The sequence below is a fragment of the Brassica rapa genome, chromosome A08 (assembly GCF_000309985.2).
Source record: "Brassica rapa cultivar Chiifu-401-42 chromosome A08, CAAS_Brap_v3.01, whole genome shotgun sequence".
Lineage (NCBI taxonomy): Eukaryota > Viridiplantae > Streptophyta > Magnoliopsida > Brassicales > Brassicaceae > Brassica > Brassica rapa.
Window position 1 is genome coordinate 17476402 of NC_024802.2, and position 17538 is coordinate 17493939.

General features: G+C 36.4%; 2 protein-coding genes across 10 annotated transcripts; both read left to right on the top strand.

The window, feature by feature from the left end:
• Positions 1 to 8: 8 nt before the first annotated feature.
• LOC103835261 (probable LRR receptor-like serine/threonine-protein kinase At1g29720) lies at positions 9 to 17252 on the top strand. Of its 5 annotated transcripts, XM_033276963.1 has the most exons (29): positions 17 to 261; positions 348 to 531; positions 608 to 679; positions 1896 to 1967; positions 2124 to 2195; positions 2277 to 2348; positions 2465 to 2536; positions 2638 to 2709; positions 2799 to 2870; positions 2950 to 3015; positions 3085 to 3156; positions 3235 to 3297; positions 3375 to 3443; positions 3567 to 3617; positions 3688 to 3729; positions 3847 to 3890; positions 3973 to 4361; positions 4463 to 4661; positions 4745 to 4765; positions 4856 to 4990; positions 15145 to 15191; positions 15393 to 15442; positions 15552 to 15855; positions 15931 to 16056; positions 16137 to 16295; positions 16371 to 16489; positions 16563 to 16754; positions 16842 to 16932; positions 17035 to 17252. In XM_033276963.1, exons 1-29 carry the CDS (start codon positions 159 to 161, stop codon positions 17125 to 17127), a joined length of 3123 nt encoding a protein of 1040 aa, XP_033132854.1. In that variant the 5' UTR covers positions 17 to 158; the 3' UTR covers positions 17128 to 17252. The 5 variants fall into 5 exon arrangements, with proteins under 5 accessions (XP_009109650.2, XP_033132854.1, XP_033132855.1 ...); XM_033276964.1 differs by lacking the exons at positions 1896 to 1967; positions 2124 to 2195; positions 2277 to 2348; XM_009111402.3 differs by lacking the exons at positions 15145 to 15191; positions 15393 to 15442; positions 15552 to 15855; ... (4 more) ...; positions 16842 to 16932; positions 17035 to 17252 and adding exons at positions 5088 to 5206; positions 5286 to 5496; positions 5589 to 5820; positions 5974 to 6124; positions 6226 to 6693 and having other exon boundaries at positions 9 to 261.
• LOC103835260 (probable LRR receptor-like serine/threonine-protein kinase At1g29720) lies at positions 7229 to 14531 on the top strand. Of its 5 annotated transcripts, none has more exons than XM_033276968.1 (25): positions 7229 to 7401; positions 7488 to 7671; positions 7749 to 7820; positions 8360 to 8431; positions 8508 to 8579; positions 9185 to 9256; positions 9379 to 9450; positions 9745 to 9816; positions 10687 to 10761; positions 10845 to 10910; positions 11005 to 11076; positions 11219 to 11287; positions 11355 to 11423; positions 11500 to 11550; positions 11626 to 11667; positions 11758 to 11798; positions 11874 to 12259; positions 12352 to 12547; positions 12740 to 12760; positions 12866 to 13000; positions 13088 to 13206; positions 13290 to 13500; positions 13584 to 13815; positions 13896 to 14046; positions 14130 to 14531. In XM_033276968.1, the coding sequence occupies exons 1-25, from the start codon at positions 7308 to 7310 to the stop codon at positions 14529 to 14531; spliced, it is 3048 nt and encodes a 1015-aa protein (XP_033132859.1). In that variant the 5' UTR covers positions 7229 to 7307. The 5 variants fall into 5 exon arrangements, with proteins under 5 accessions (XP_033132859.1, XP_009109646.1, XP_018509130.1 ...); XM_009111398.3 differs by having other exon boundaries at positions 7230 to 7401; positions 10690 to 10761; XM_018653614.2 differs by lacking the exon at positions 10687 to 10761 and having other exon boundaries at positions 7230 to 7401.
• Positions 17253 to 17538: the final 286 nt, after the last annotated feature.

Genomic DNA, 17538 nt, shown 5'->3' on the forward strand with positions numbered 1-17538 from the left:
TCGCTGCAACTTGTACAATAATTCAAATATTAATTAACTTTGGTCTTATATGTGTCGCGACTTTCTACTAGCGACGACCAAGAAGACCTATAAGTAGATATATCCTTTCATTGTTACACTTATTTAGTTAAAAAAGTCCACAAATTTTGAATTCAATAATGGGGGTTGTCTTCTCGGCTTTCGTTCTGTTCTTCACCATCATCACAAGTTTCTTCTCCACTCTAACAACATCCGCTTCACCAGCTCTCCATCCAGATGAATGTATTTAATCAAAATATTGATTCTTATAATATCAAAGGTCAGTATCCATTATTTCTCCATACATAAACTCGATAATATTTATGCAGTGAAAGCGCTTGGGGAGATAGCTACTACACTTGGAATCAAGAGACTCAACCTAAGTGATGGAGATCCTTGCCTTTTGAAAACTCTTAAACTCGATGTTGTTTCGAGTCCGAATTCGGATATGGAAAACATCATTCTTTGTGATTGTAGTTTCAACAACAACATGACATGTCATATTATAGAACTGTGAGTGTGAATCTTTTATCTTCAATTATCAAATCTTTATTTTCTGATGAATTTTTTTTTTTTGGAGAAATCACAGAAAACTCAAGTCCATAAGTCTTTCAGGGAAACTCCCGCCTGAGTTGGCCAAACTTAAGTATCTCCAGAATATGTGAGTCTGGAATTTATTTACCGAATCGTAGATTAGTTGTTGGTTTTAAAAACCATGGTTCGTAATCTACAGTATTTATGTAGAGGAAAACCAAGGTTTTGAAAACCAAGGTTTTGAAAACCGACCGGCCGGTCAAACCAGTCCGGCTGTGACTCCTTTAGTAAGCCAGTTCGGTTTGATCCAAAACCCAGATATACTAAAATCTGGAAAACCCCCTCTCAAAACTGATAAAACTGGTGATCCTAGTCAGTAATATGTTTCGCAAAATAAGGAAAATTTTGATTAGGTTTCAATTTTATTTAGGGTTTTATAGTTGTTAAAAAAATTAGCGTTTTATATCAAGTTAATTAACCATTACTAGTAGCCGTCAATTTCCTTTATTTTTAAAAAGAAAAAGACCAAAAAATCCTAAATGCCTCTCATATACCATTCTAATCATCTGACTTTTTTTATTGCCACAAGGATTTGATATTGCACTTGTAAGAAAAAGTTAGTATGACTACTCCAAGGCCACGAAATATTAATATATTACTTTTTGTTCAGCAAATTCTGATAAGCATCGTATATAAAACTATATTTTACAATTTATTTTTACTAGTTAATATTTTAATATATCATTGTTAAAAAAATGTTTTTTTCAGTTTGCCATGTTTTCATCTATTTCGCTATGTATTCAAGTTATTTATTTTGGGATGTCAAAACATTTATATATATAAGATATATGATTATACTATATATATTATAATTTAAAACTTAATTAGACCGGTTGAACAGGTCCGACCAGCCAACCAGTAATCACACCGAATTAATGTTCGGTCCGATTTGAAAATCGAGAAAAAAAGTTAAAAGAATAATAAATTATGAAAAACTCTCAAGTGAATGCGTAGCCTTTTCATTAAACAAACAAATAGTCATTCGTGATATTTTTCTGTAACAAAAGTGATGGTTGATCTGTCTAACATGGAGATAAATCAAATTTAAAATGTATTAACTTTTCGAAGTTATCGTTTATATGATACCACATTACAAAAGTACAACCTCTTACCTAGTATCCATAATTGTCAACCAAAAATATGAGGATTAAGTTGTTAAAAAATTTAAAACACAATTCGACTTTGGGATTAATTCAAAACAGAATAAACAGAGATTCGAACTTCTTTTAGTCTGGAATCTCCCATGTGAACATTTTATAGTGTGTTTCTGCTCTTTTTGGTAGAGTCTTTTGCCGAAACTACCTTTCTGGCTCAATCCCAATGGAGTGGGCTTCATTGCCGAACCTCACTTCCATGTCAGCTCTCTCTCTCTCTCTCTCTCTCTCTCTCTCTCTCTCTCTCTCTCTCTCTCTCTCTCTCTCTCTCTCTCTCTCTCTCTCTCTCTCTCTCTCTCTCTCTCTCTTCCTTGTAACCTTCATGATCTGGTAGGTAATTTTTGCGCTTTCTTGCAGCTCGCTCTGCGCGAATCGTTTGTCTGGGCCATTGCCACCGGGTTTACAAAACTTCAAGAGTCTGACATTCCTGTACGTCTCATACCTGTACCCTCTAGGAGTGTAACTTCTAATCGTTAGTCTAGTATTAAATTAATGTGATGGATTTGTCAGAGGGGTTGAAGCCAACCAGTTCTCTGGTCCGATTCCTGATGAGCTTGGTAACTTGACCAACTTAAAAAGATTGTAAGATTCCTTTGCATCTTAACTATTATTGTCCGAAACCACAAAAAAGATCTTTTGTTTAACTGAAATAGTTAAGTATTTAGCTATAATCTCTTCTCTAAAACTGGGTTTTGCAGGGACCTTGTGTCCAATCAATTTACAGGAAGCCTTCCTAGCTCTCTTGCTAGACTGGTAAACCTTGAGACATTGTAAGTTATTGCTGCACTTAGCAACTACAGTTTTTAAAAACTTTGAGATTTTGTCCTTGGCCTGCAAGGAAGTGAACTATCTGTTTGTTTACACTATGCAGTAGGATAAGTGACAATAACTTCACTGGCATCATCCCAGAATATATTAGCAACTGGTCTCAGCTTCAAAGACTGTAAGCTTTTTCATAATCACTAAATGTAACTAATCTCTCTTACAGTTTATGTTTTAATATCATCTTTTTTTGGCAAATATGATCTTCAGAGATCTACAAGCAAGTGGACTGAAAGGACCTTTTCCTGACGCAGTGGCCCGCCTAGAAAATCTAACTTATCTGTAATTAACTACCTCGAACTAATTGATCAGCTAAAGGACCACTGAAATGAATATACTGACTTCTAATATTCATTTTCAGGTTTATTAGTGATATGACCGGGATAAACTCTTTTCCTAATATATCTAGCCAAGTCATCAAAGACCTGTATGTGTGTTTTCAATGAAGCATATTGTATTTGAGGATATCAAACTAAAAACTCCGTCTCTGTTTCAGGGTTTTGAGGAATGTGAGTATGTCTGGTAAAATTCCTTCTTACATTTGGAGTAAACCAAACTTGAGATCTCTGTAAGTTTGTGTTGAAATCTGAAAAGACTTATGCAGAATTTACTCAAAGATGTTCACACCTTATGTTGTTTTCTGCAGTGATTTATCGTTTAACAAGTTGACCGGTGAAGTTCTTGGAATAAACCCAGTACCAAAATTTACGTAAGACGCATATAATGTTAAGATATATAACACATAATCACACACGGATGATTTATAGTTTTGATGTGTTGTTACAGTTACTTGACTGGCAATATGCTTTCCGGGGAAATTAAATCTGGTGTTTACCTCAACAGCAGATCAAATATGTACGTTTGAGCCTTCCCTTGTTTACATGGCTTGAGAAATCTTTCAACATGTAAACTAATCTTTTTAGCAAAAAAAAAAAAAAAAAAACATGTAAACTAATCTTCTTGTTGGTTTTTCTACAGTGACCTCTCTTATAACAATTTCTCATTGCCGTCTAGCTGCCAAGAAAGGAGGTACATACGTACATATTTGTTGATAAAATGCTCATATTGAAGTTGATGTTCTCAATTTGTATTGGATCAGTAACATTAATACATACCGGAGCTCATCCTTAAAGAACACTTTGTAAGTTCACTCTTCTGCGTTATCATCTGCAACAAGAATGCCTAAAACTTAGTACAAATCTTTTGCAAGTTTTCTTCTGATCAGATGCCTAAATACTATGATCATTTTTCCATACAGAACTGGTCTTCTTCCATGCGCTGGTCCAATCACTTGCAAGCACTGTAAGCTCATACTGAGAATTTGACCCACTCACTTTTGTTAATTCCATTTTTTATTGATAGTGATAATCGTTTTTGATTGTAGATAGGCGATCACTACATATAAACTGTGGTGGGGAAACTGTGACTGTTACAAACTCTATTGGTAAAATCACTTATCAAGCTGATAACATTGATCAGGTCAAAGCCGCTACAAATCAGCACTTCAAAAACTGGGGAATTAGTAACACTGGTGACTTTATGGATGATAATATTGATGATGATACGTACATCGTTTCAACTAGTTTGACACTACCTGGAGATTCTCCTGATCTTTATAAGACTGCACGTCGATCTGCTCTCTCTCTAGTTTATTATGCGTTTTGCTTGGAAAATGGAGAATATAATTTGAAACTCCATTTTATGGAGATTCAGTTTTCAGATCAAGAACTATATAGTCGTCTAGGTAGACGCATATTTGATGTCTATGTTCAGGTATAGCGTTATTGTTTACTGAATAATTGCGTTTTATTACCTAACTAAGTTGCTTAGAAGATTGAATTTCATTTCCTTTTGTCCCTTTTCTCCTCTGATAGGGGAAATTGTTCTTGAGGGATTTTAACATCAGACAGGAGGCTAATGGCACTCTGAAGTCTATTGTGAAAGAACTGAAAGCTGTTAATGTGACTGATCATAAGTTAGAGATTTGGTTGTATTGGGCGGGTAAAGGGACAACGCTCATACCCAAAAGAGGAAACTATGGTCCTCTTATCTCTGCAATCTCCTTGTGCCACAGTAAGTAACATTTCTCCTCTGCTTGAGAAAACTTAAGACTATTCTTGTTACCTATAAATAATATTCGTGTTTCAAAATTTCAGGCCTGGAGCAACATTGTGGAGGTCCCATAAGATAAATAAATAAATACTTTGTTACAAACTTCTTTCTCAAGATTGGTGTATGCATTAACACTTTTAGGGTCTCATTTGCAGTGGAGAAAACCAAACGTCACATCAATTATCCACTAATTTTTGGGGTAACAGGTCCCTTGGTAGCAATTATTTTCTTGGCTTTGGGATTCTATGCTCACAGAAAATGCAGACAGGACAAGAAAAAGAGAGAAAGAGGTATCAAAGCTCACAAAGTTTATGAATCCATTACTCATATTTTCTCATAGCATTATTACTTATGATTTTCTACTTGGCAACTGATCACATTATATAGACCTGAGAGCACAGGGTCTGCAAACTGTTTGCTTTACATGGAGGCAACTGCAAGCTGCAACAAACAATTTTGATGAAGCCAACAAACTTGGAGAAGGAGGTTTTGGATCCGTATTCAAAGTATACTCAGACAGATGCCACGTTCTTCTCGAAATAAGGCTGTTTATTTGGTCTTTGATATGGCTGAAACTTAATGCAGGGAGAGCTGTCAGATGGAACTATCATAGCAGTGAAGAAGCTTTCTTCCAAGTCATGCCAAGGAAACCGTGAGTTTGTGAATGAGATAGGCATGATCTCTGGTCTCAATCATCCAAACCTTGTCAAGCTTTATGGATGCTGTGTCGAAAAGGATCAACTGCTGCTCGTGTATGAGTACATGGAAAACAACTCCCTTGCTCTTGCTTTGTCTGGTAAATCAAAGTCATTCAGCTTTTCTTTACGTTTTGAGTCTATTCCAAGTGGACATATCATGTGAAGAAATCATGGTCTCTTCCATTTCCAGGAAGGAGCTCCTTGAAACTGGACTGGGCAGCAAGAAAGAAAATCTGTGTGGGAATCGCAAGAGGGCTTGAATTTCTCCATGAAGGAGCTGCGATGAGAATGATTCACCGTGACATAAAAACTCCCAATGTGCTTCTAGACGCCAACCTTAATGCAAAGATATCTGACTTTGGTTTAGCTAGACTCCACGAAGAAGAACACACTCACATTAGCACCAAAGTTGCAGGAACCATGTAAGTAGTATTGTTTAAACACACCATGGTAAAGAAATTTAATGTCTTTTCTTAGTATGTCTGAAAACATGAAAACCCATCTTTATGGAACGGAGGTAGTATAACAGTCTGTTTCCAAGCTCTGAATATGTCTTCATTTCTCTTATGATGTAGCGGATATATGGCTCCAGAGTATGCTTTAATGGGTCACTTGACCGAGAAAGCAGATGTTTACAGCTTTGGGGTTGTGGCAATGGAGATTGTTAGTGGGAAAAGTAATACAACACAAAAAGGAAGCGATGACAATGCACCACTTATTAAATGGGTAACTGTGCAGCTTTCTGCTCTCTCTTTTGCCTTTTTTTGTCCTCGGTTCTATAGTTTAATCTATGACTCCTTTGACAATAAGTTTAACATCCATCTCAGGCCATGACACTGCAACAGAAAGGGGACATAATGGAGATAGTAGATCCGAAGCTCGAAGGTGAGTTCAACAGCCTAGAAGCGGAGAGGATGACCAGAGTTGCTCTTGTTTGCACAAATGCAACTCCTTCTTTACGTCCACTGATGTCAGAGGCTGTGAAAATGCTGGAGGGGGAGATGGAAATACCACGGATTATGTCAGGTCCTGCCGTGTATGGACATGATTTGAACTTTTCAAAGCTGATGGAGATGCAAGAGTCAACATCCATGTCTGGCTATGGTCTGTCCCCATTTAATCAAGAATCAGCCACCTCAAACTCCACAGCAGAGTTTTCTTCTTAGTCATTGGAGTATCAAAGGCTGTGAACATTGCCTTTTCTCTTGAATTAACTTCAAACTCCATATCATTAAAAGTTGTTTGAAACCTTACGTTGGAATATATATAATTTATGCTTACCATGAAAGTTCCTAGTGTTTAATCTTGGTCAGATCATATCTGGTCACTATATCTTTCTATCTCATGCGTATAAAAGCTGCTGAAATTAATTGTGAGGATCATATACTTAAATTAACTTCAAAGTCCATATCATTAATTAAAAGTTGTCTGAAACCTTTTTTTTTTTATTTTGGTTATCTGAAATCTCACGTTGGCTATTATATATCTATGTATCTTTCCATGAAAGTTCCTAGTGATTAATCCTGGTCAGTTCATATCAAGTCTCGATATCTCCCTTATCTCCCTGCGTATAAAAACTGCTGAAATCTATTTTCCAAAGTTGATAATGAAACATGCATGAAGCTGTAGGCTGTAACTGTTCACTATTGCAGATTGAACAATAATTGGAGCTTGCTCAATAAATGCAGCTCGTACAATACTCCTTTATTATCTTTGGCTACAACTGTAAGTCTGTAACGCTGCTCTATACTAGCAGACTAGGGGACGACCAAGACCTTAAACGTAATAATACGAAATATTTCATTTTTACAAAGTTCAATTAAAAAAATTCCATTTCACAATTATTTTGTCTCTTCTTCTTGTTGGTAAAGATTGTGACTAACCAACCAAGTCTACATAATCTATATCGATGATGTGGATCGTCTTCTTCTTCTTCATCATCATTACAAGCTTCTTTGCGACTCTAACGACATCCACTTCTCCAGCTCTCCATCCAGATGAACGTATTAAATCAAAATCTTGATTCTTGTAAATATTAAAATTCAAGATCAATATTCTTTTTCTTATATGAACTTGAAAACTTGTGCAGTGCATGCGCTTGGGGAGATAGCTACTACACTTGGTATAAAGAGAGTGAACCTAAGTTACAAAGACCCATGCGTTTCACAAAGTCTAATGATCATCAAACAAGTTGATTGGAATCCGGTGCTGAACAACACCATTGCTTGTGATTGTAGCTTCAACAACAACATGACATGTCATATTACAGAATTGTGAGTGTTAATTTCTTTTTCTTTTTTTTCACTCTCTTATTTACTTCTTTAGTTTGCTTTAATTTCGACAAATGCAGAAGTCTCGTGAATTTAACTCTTGTGGGGAAAGTTCCACCTGAGCTAGCCAAGCTTCGACATCTCCGGTCAATGTAAGTCCAAAGGTTTGATAAATTTAACAAACCTTTTACGTTACAAGTAGAAGTAGAGGGTGAAAAAGATCATCTAATGTGCGATAGGTTAAAGAGAAAGTATGTTCATGTGTCAGACTCAGGGGTTTAGTGGGAATTAGATTTTTGTTGATTGTTAGAATTCTTAAATTCTGATTATAAAACTTGTTATGACATAAATTTTAATGCATCTTCTAAAATATACAACACTTTCTACAAATTTAACAAAATTTTATAAAAAAATAACATCTATATGCAAATTTAACATAATCTCTCAAAATCAACCTAACTCTATCAAAATCTAAGTCCCACTAGTTTCTATGGATTTTGCTAAATATTTTTCTATTTTTACTACAAGAACTCACTACTTAAAACCAAGACAAAAAAGGATTTGCAGGGTAGTCTTAAAGTAAAGTTTAAAACTTGATTGATCAACAAAACCTGCAGCCACTAGCCAGAGTATCTCTACAAAGAGAAACCTAACAAAAGTTTCTTACGAGTTTTTTTTCTCTTACTTGTAGCGACTTATCCGCCAACTACCTTACTGGCACGATTCCACCCGAGTGGGTTTCAATGCCATATCTCACTTTCATGTTAGCTCCCTCTCTTTGTCTCACTCTGATGCTTCATCTTCATGATTTTTACGAATAACTTTGAATATTCTCGCAGCTGGCTCTGCGGGAATCGTTTGTCTGGGAATTTACCAACTTGGTGGCAAAACTTCAAGAATCTGAAATTCTTGTACGTCTCTGAATGTTTCCCACATCTGTGGCTTTTGATTACTAATTTCAAGCTTACAATTTCCAAATTTAAGTGGATCGGCTCTAACCATTTATATATAGTGAATTATTTTTCCAATTACCAATTTAGGAATTCATTCGTTCATTAACATTCTCCTCAGGCTCAAGCGGAGACAATTATGTGAAAAACATCCACGGAATGCCCCAACATCAGGTGGTTCTGATACCATGTTAAACTCGGACCAACCCGACTTTAACATGGTATCAGAGCCAGTATGCCTAACTATTAAAAAAAGTTTAGACACGATACACACACTCTTATAATTCAGCCAAAAAAGTGGTTTGTGCTCTCGGACTCGATAATGTTAGTCTGCGAGATTAACGGCTTGAAGGGCTATTATCTCGAGGAGAGTTTTGGATTATGTAGAGATTAATGGACCATAAGTTTTAGTGTCTAAAGAGTGCGTGAATATAAGCTCCTACATCGAAATCTTTAGCGAGACATAAATACTATATAAAGGATTTGGACCATTTCATTTATGGTCAGTTGGAATCCCATGAAATTTAACATTGATTCAACTGATATTGTGGTGATGAAATTTTCAGAGGGATTGAAGGCAACCAGTTCTCTGGTACAATTCCTGATGAGCTTGGTAACTTGACCAAGCTTGTAAAATTGTAAGACAATCTTTGGCTTTGCATGCAGATATTCAAATCAGTTTTGATATTTTGCATCTAAATGTTTGGTTTAATGCCAAAAATGTACAGTGGTAGATCTTATCTGAAACTTGGTTGTGCAGGGATCTTGCATCTAATCAATTTACAGGAAGCTTGCCTATCACTCTCGCTCGACTAGTAAACCTTGAACAACTGTAAGTTGTTGTCTTCCAATGAAATGAAAAATTTTAAACGATTTTTGCCTATTTTTTGAAATTGTTTTATGACCACCTAGATTGAACTGAAACATAATTTAAAGCTTTCTTGCAGAACACTTATTATATATACTTCGTAGTATATGTAGTTTGGTTGTGAAATTGATCTTGACACTTTCCAAACGCTTGCTCTTTAGTTAAGCATGTGGAAAGAATAGTCCAGAAAATCATATTTAGTTGTTTGTAGGTTTTTTTCTATGTTACAAAAAAAGTTGTTTGTTTTTATTTTTGCAGTTGGATAAGTGACAACAAGTTTAGTGGAACCATTCCAGCGTATATTGGCAAGTGGTCTCGGCTTAGAAAGCTGTACGTAAGCTTTGTCCCTTCATTGCTAATTTTTAATTTCTCCTTGTGTTTCTGCTTATGTGCGGTCTAAGAGCATCTCCAATGTATTACCCCATTTTTTACTCCAAAATGGTGCAACACTAAAATGGAGTAAGGTTTTACTCCAATGTATTACTCCATTTTCTACTCCAAAAATAATATTTCTTAAATAATTTCATTTTTATTTTATTAATAATTGCAAATAAAATCTTATACTTATAAAAATTTACCAATTAATCCCAATTATTTTATGTTTACGATAATAATTAAAATATAAATTATTTGAATTAAATATTTATTATTAAATAGTACAAGAAATCATTAAAAAAGACAACATATATATAGGTTCAACAATGAGCATTAGAATATTTTTCCCACAAATGATCAACTAATGCATTTCGTAATGAAAAATGAGCTTCTTTATCTTTGATATTCCTAAATCGAGCAAGAAAATTTTGAAATCGGACATTTTCATCTTCTGCAATTTCGATATCTGGAGGTGGAGCTTCTCTTCCAAGTTCAATTGGTGCATCAAGTTCACGCTCATCTTCAATTATCATCTTATGTAAAATTATACATGTAGTCATATGTCATGTAACACATTTTTTTTCCAAAAACGAACAGGTCCTTTGACAATAAAAGATTCAAAGGACCATTTTATAAATAAAAAAAGTTCAACTCCAAAATGGAATAATGGGTAAGATTACTCCATAAATGGAGTAACCCTAGCCATTACTCCATTTTCAACTCCAAAATGGAGTAGGGTTGGAGAAGATTTTACTCCATAATGATGTTTGGAGTTGAAAATGGAGTAGGGTTGGAGATGCCCTAACATGTATCAATAATGGTCAGCAGATTTCTACACGCGAGTGGACTGAAAGGACCTTTTCCTGATGCAGTGGCATGCCTAGAAAATCTCATTGATCTGTAACTGACTTCTCTTTCATAGATTAGCAAAAGAACAAACTGCACTCATGTTTTAAGGATTATATATATATTCATATGCGCAGGAGAATAAGTGATACCACTGGGATAAACTCATTTCCAATTCTATCCAGCAAAGTCATTGAAACCCTGTAATTTATTTTTCCACCGAAACTTATGGTTTCTTCAGTCTTCATTGTTTATTAGAAATTTTCAAACTAATGGTGTCTCTGTTCTGTGTTCCAGGATTTTGAGGAATGTGGGTTTGTCTGGTCCAATTCCTTCTTACATCTGGAATTTGCCAAACCTAACTAGACTGTAAGTTCTTTGTCATTTCTGCGTTTAAAATGCCTTGAGTATACAATTTTGTTTATTTACAAGTATGTCACAGCTAAAACGTATATTGAACTTTATTTAACTATATACCAAAGAATATTGATTTACAAGTTGTTTAACGCAGAGATTTATCGTTTAACAAGCTGACTGGTGAAATTCAGGACATACAAAAAGCACCAAAACTTAAGTATACGTAAGTAGTTACAATCCAAGATTTGAGTATGTTAACCCAAGATTGAGAATCATTAATTTTCTTTTAGCTACCTGACTGGCAACATGCTTTCCGGAAACGTTGAGTCTGCTTTTTTAATCAACAACAAACCAAATATGTACGTTTGACCTGCTTGTATGGCTTGAAAAAAGTTGCCATGCATGCCAACTAATACTCTTCTCGGTTCTCTTCAGAGATCTCTCTTATAACAATTTCTCTTGGTCATCTAGTTGTCAAGAAAAGAGGTATGAACATGAAATGGAACATCTTTAAATCTTATATTTTATAACCTGATAATGTTGAAGTTTCTGTTGAATCAGTAACATTAACACATACCGGAGCTCAATTTTGAAGAATAATTTGTAAGAACAAGAATGGATTATATTTTTGAATGGTTTGAATGTTTGTTGCTATATGAGATACCTAAATGTTTTTATCGTTTGTTCATACAGAACTGGCCTTCTTCGCGCTGGTCCAGTCAACTGCAAGACCTGTAAGTACATGCATTCAATACTGACATAATGGTTTTTTGTTAAATCCCACTCTTTCTACTCATTGTTGATTGTAGATCAGAGATCAGTACATATAAACTGTGGTGGAGAAGATTTAAAGATTACAAACTCTTTCGGTAAAATCACTTATCAAGCTGATAACAGTAAAACCAATGCCGCAACAAATCATCACCAGCAAAACTGGGGAATCAGCAACACAGGTGACTTCACCGATGATGCATATGTTGATGACACGTTCATCATTTCAACTAGTTTAAGACTATCTAAAGATTCTCCCTATCTCTACAAAACCGCGCGTCGATCTGCTCTATCTCTGGTTTACTATGCATTTTGCTTGGAAAATGGAGCCTACAATGTGAAACTCCATTTTATGGAGATCCAGTTTTCAGAGAAAGAAGTATACAGTCGTATAGGGAGACGCATATTTGACGTTTATGTTCAGGTAAAGTGTCACTATATTTGATTAAAGAAGTTCTTTAACCAAGCTTGGAAGATTGAAGTCCATTTCCTCTTGTTATTTCTCTCCGATGTTAGGGAAAATTGTTTTTGAGGGATTTTAACATCAAAGAGGAGGCTAACGGGACTCTGAAGCCTGTTGTGAAAGAGCTGAAAGCTAATGTGACAGACCATTTGTTAGAGATTCGGTTGTATTGGGCCGGGAAAGGGACAGCCCTCATACCCAACAGAGGAAACTATGGTCCTCTTATTTCTGCTATCTCCTTGTGTCACAGTAAGAACCCTTATTATCTGCTCTTAAAACTCCATATTGTATGACTATCTCTATTCTCTGCTGCAGCAACTTTACTCCTTCACATTGAGTTCTCTTCACTCTGAAGTGTCCATAACTACAAATTATCTCCTTCATCTTCTTCACACTGGTTCCTACCTCCTAAATGACAATATTCTTATTATAAAATTTCAGGTCTGGAGCCACAATGTGGAGGTTGTTCTTACACAAAGAAAAACTACTTTGTTAAACATGTCTTTCTGTAGATTGGTTTCTATATATATATATATATATTTACACTTTCTAGTGTCTCATTTACAGCGGAGAAAATAAAACATCACATTAGTTTTCCCCTAATCTTGGGGGCAACAGGTGTCTTGGTAACAATTACTCTCTTAGCTGTGGGAATATATGCTCGGAGAAGATGCCTTAAAGACAGTAACACAATAAAACGAGGTATCAGAGATTCAAAGAGTAGGAATCTATGTTTGTCTTCTTGTTAGCATTACTAATGATTTTCTACTTGGTACCTGATCCCAATAGATCTGAGAGCAGAGGGTTTGCAAACTGTTTGCTTTACTTGGAGGCAACTGCAAGATGCAACAAACAATTTTGATAAAGCCAACAAACTTGGAGAAGGAGGTTTCGGTTCTGTATTCAAAGTATACTAAAACAATTCCCAAACTCTTCTCAAGTAATTTTATTCTGTTTCTTGTTTTTTTGATATGGCTGAAACTTAATGCAGGGAGAGCTGCCAGATGGAACTATCATAGCAGTGAAGCAGCTTTCTTCCAAGTCATGCCAAGGAAACCGTGAGTTTGTGAATGAAATAGGCATGATCTCTGGTCTCAATCATCCAAACCTTGTCAAACTTTATGGATGCTGTGTAGAGAAGAATCACTTGATGCTTGTGTATGAGTACATGAAAAACAACTCCCTTGCTCTTGTTCTGTCTGGTAAATAAAAGTTATTCAGCTTTTCTTTACGTTTTTACATGTTATCACATGTTAAGTGACATCATTTCTCTTTGGTTTGCCAGGAAAGAGCTCCATGAAACTGGACTGGAAAACAAGACAGAAAATTTGTGTTGGAATCGCAAGAGGGCTAGAGTTCCTCCATGAAGGATCGATGATCAGAATGGTTCACCGTGACATCAAAACTCCTAATGTGCTTCTAGATGCTGACTTAAATGCAAAGATATCTGACTTTGGATTGGCTAGACTCCATGAAGAAGAACACACTCACATTAGCACCAAAGTTGCAGGAACCATGTAAGTACAGAACATAAGACAAACATCACAAAAAAAAAATTATCTCATTCTTGGTTTTTTTTTTTTTTTTTGTAATTTAGGGGATATATGGCTCCTGAATATGTACTATGGGGTCAACTAACGGAGAAAGCAGACGTGTATAGCTTCGGAGTTGTGGCAATGGAGATTGTTAGTGGGAAGAGTAATACTAAACACAAGGGAACTGCTGATCACCTCTCACTTCTTGATTGGGTAACCTTTCTCTTTTGTCCCTTTGATGTCTACAAGTTTTCTTTATTGAAACATCTTTTTGTTTTTTTTTTGATCAAACTCAGGCGCTGTCACTGCATCAGAAAGGGAACATACTGGAGGTTGTAGATCCAGTTCTTGAAGGTCATTTCAATAGAAAAGAAGCGGTGAGGATGATCAATGTTGCTCTTGTTTGCACAAACTCATCTCCAGCGTTGAGGCCAACAATGTCAGAGGCCATGAAAATGCTGGAGGGAGTGATCGAGCTAACACAGGTTTCGTCAGATCCTGGTATATACGGAGACGACTGGAGCTTGTTAAAGCTGAGAGATATTGATGATACACATGGAAGCTCGAGCACGTCTGGTGTGACCGATCAAACAAGAACAACAACGAAATCATCTGTTTCTGGTTGTGATCTCTACCCGTTATACCCTGAATCCATGACCCTAAACTCCACAGTAGAGTATCATTCCTCATCACTGTAATATCAAAAGCTTTTATTCCTCACTACTAGATCAGTTTGAATAGAACCAAAATATAAATGTTTTATCTAATTCGATGGTGATTTGTTTGAAATATGTTTATTAGAGATTACAAGGAAAATATGTCTACTCAAATCCACAGCATAACCATCATTCTCCAAGTAATCTAAAACCTTGCATACCTTATCGAATGTCTCAATAATAAATAATAATATATTGAGAAACAGTAAAGAAGAAACTGTTATGTGTTTGTCGGACGAACTGGTTTATTATTAGTCCATGTGAGTCCTGTTACTTCTTGCTCAAGGCAAAGAGAGGACTTTCGTGGTGCCAGTGTTTGCATGGTGAGTGAGAGGGCTCCATGTGAGATGAACCTGCAGCTTCCTTCCACTCCAATGTCTAATTTCATTTGGTTTTGACGTGAAATCCAAGTTTAAATTGAGGTTTGATTTTGTTGGTTCGAGTAAACCGGGTCGGTCAAGGCAAGAGTGACCGGTAGTAATCTTTAGACGCAGCGTTTTGAAGCAATGTCGTGAAATTCACTCCAACCACGAATGTCAGGGATTCTTTGTGTGTGTTGGGGACTTGAGAACCATTCACTCAACACCGAGACAAGAGGAAGGCTGCCTTTCTCACCAAACACTCTCTTCAACTCTAAATCAGGTTTCTTCCTCTCTTCTGTTTCTAGTTACTTGTAAACATCGTGATTTTTAACTTCTTCTTTTTTTTTTTCTGGGTTTTCAAGGCTACTGAATAAATAAAATTACAATGTGTAGATGATTCCGAGTTCCTCGTATCATCATATGTTTTAGATTTGTGGAAAACTCGTATAGTATTTGATAAGACACATTTGGTTTTACTTAGAGAAAGTTAGATGCTTCAAGCCTTGGTCTTATGAATAACCCAAGGATTTGGTAAAAAGTTGAAGACTTTCTATGATTTTTGAAGTTGTGTAACTGAGCTTCCTGCAAAAGTGATTCTCTTTTCTTTCTTACTCATTGGAAAGGTTCCTTTTTTGGTCAGTATATTGTCAGGTGGCAAAACAAAAGCAATGGCTATGGTGGTGTCAGGTGGAAAGATGCCACTTCACGCCAATGCTCTTCCTCTAAGTATCATCAACACCAAAACAAGAGTCCGAAGTGTATCCACAGTTCCCTTGTTCTCACCTGCTTCTCACAGCCCTTCCAGCTCCCTCTCCATCCGCTTCAAGCTCTCGCCGCGAGTGTCCCGGTCTCTCTCTGTGGTATCTTCTGTTCTGTCAGAGGACAGAGCTACCGGAGTTAGTGGCTCAGGGGGGACAGATGCATTCAAGCTGACATACTTGGAGGTGGGGATCGTCTTCACATTGTGTGGTTCTTAGAGCTTCAACTTCAAGCTGACATGTCTTTGTTTCGTGAGTTAGGGAAATAGCTGGCTATGGGAAACGAGTGGACTGAGAATCTTGGTTGATCCTATTCTCGTGGGTAATTTGGACTTTGGCATCCCATGGCTCTATGATGCTGCCAAGAGATTTTTGAACGGCTTCAAGGTAACAACACTTGTTCTGTATTGAAATTCATTCATCATCCTTGTGATTGTAAGTTTCTGAGACTTTTGTATTTGATGCAGCTTGATGATCTCCCTGAAGTTGATTGCCTGCTCATAACTCAAAGCCTTGATGACCATTGCCATCTAAACACCCTCAGGCCACTTTCCAAGAAATCTCCAGACTTAAAAGTGATTGCAACTCCAAATGCTAAGCCTTTGCTGGATCCTCTTTTCAGAAATGTAAGTGACTTAGGGTATTCTCATTTCTTCATCCCTATTCGAACTTAAAATGAGAGATTGGTTTACTGTGGTTAGATCACTTATCTGGAACCTGGAGAGAGCTACGAGCTAAATGCAAGAAACGGCTCTAAGGTTCGAGTCAAAGCCACTGCAGGACCTGTCCTCGGTCCACCATGGCAACGCCCTGAAAACGGGTAAAAAAGAACTCTCATCAAGCTTCCAACTCTCTATTGATATTTTTGATTTATGCTTCTGTGTTGTCCTCAGATATCTTCTTGCTTCCCCTGAAGATCAGATATCTCTCTACTACGAACCGCACTGTGTATGCAACATGGAACTTCTGAAGAATGAAAGAGCCGATATTGTAATCACACCGGTCATCAAACAACTTCTCCCACAGTTTACTCTAGTTTCTGGCCAAGAAGACGCTGTCCAGCTCGCCAAAATCTTAAAAGCCAAGTAAAATAATCATCCCTCTCTCTCTTTGGTTTATCCATGTAGTCTCAAGAAAATGTATATAGCACTCTTGCATTACTTGGACTGTAGGTTTATTGTGCCGATGCAAAACGGAGATCTTGATGCAAAGGGGATTTTAGCAAGTATTATTAAGAAAGAAGGAACGATAGAGTCATTTAAGGTGCAGCTTTCTTAACCAAAATATGGAAACATAATCAATGTTTTGTTTTATTTAAGACCAATAATGGGTGATAATGGCTTGTTGTGTGGTTTGTGGATGCAGGACTTATTGTCTAGAGAGCTTCCCAAAGCTCAAGTGTTGGAGCCCATAGCAGGCGTGCCGCTAGAGATCTTGCCTCCAACGTCAGACGTTTAGAATGTAACGGTTACATGAACATGAGGATACACATGTAAATATATTAGGCATTTTGTTGTTTTATTTTTATGTAATGAACGATGATTATTATTACTATGTGGTGATTATTTATGATCTTCGTGTTACCACTGTTTGTGAGACGATGATGAGATAGGCGTTGCTGACCCTAATTTGGGTTTCGGAAATTCACACCATTAGTTTTTTTAAAAAAATTAAGAGGTTTGGGTTTGTAATTTCGTCTAAGGTATAACTCAAACGGTGTAATTTAATTTTCTTTAGGATAATAGACTTTTCTAGTTAACTTGTAGTTGTATGTGTTTTTCATTAAAAAAAATTGTAGATAATCTAATCGTTTTAACTACAAATTTAACTCATTTAAAATTATTCTTTTCAAACCACCTATGCGAACCT

What these genes read in the sequence shown, in the direction of transcription:
- LOC103835261 (XM_033276963.1), top strand. Translation starts at nt 159, where the DNA reads ATGGGGGTTGTCTTCTCGGCTTTCGTTCTGTTCTTCACCATCATCACA. An exon ending in TGCAATCTCCTTGTGCCACA is followed by an intron (nt 4,662 to 4,744) that starts GTAAGTAACATT and finishes TCAAAATTTCAG; the next exon opens with GCCTGGAGCAACATTGTGGA. An exon ending in TGGCAACGCCCTGAAAACGG is followed by an intron (nt 16,490 to 16,562) that starts GTAAAAAAGAAC and finishes TGTTGTCCTCAG; the next exon opens with ATATCTTCTTGCTTCCCCTG.
- LOC103835260 (XM_033276968.1), top strand. Translation starts at nt 7,308, where the DNA reads ATGATGTGGATCGTCTTCTTCTTCTTCATCATCATTACAAGCTTCTTT. An exon ending in CTAGTAAACCTTGAACAACT is followed by an intron (nt 9,451 to 9,744) that starts GTAAGTTGTTGT and finishes TTATTTTTGCAG; the next exon opens with TTGGATAAGTGACAACAAGT. An exon ending in TCTGGAGCCACAATGTGGAG is followed by an intron (nt 12,761 to 12,865) that starts GTTGTTCTTACA and finishes TCTCATTTACAG; the next exon opens with CGGAGAAAATAAAACATCAC.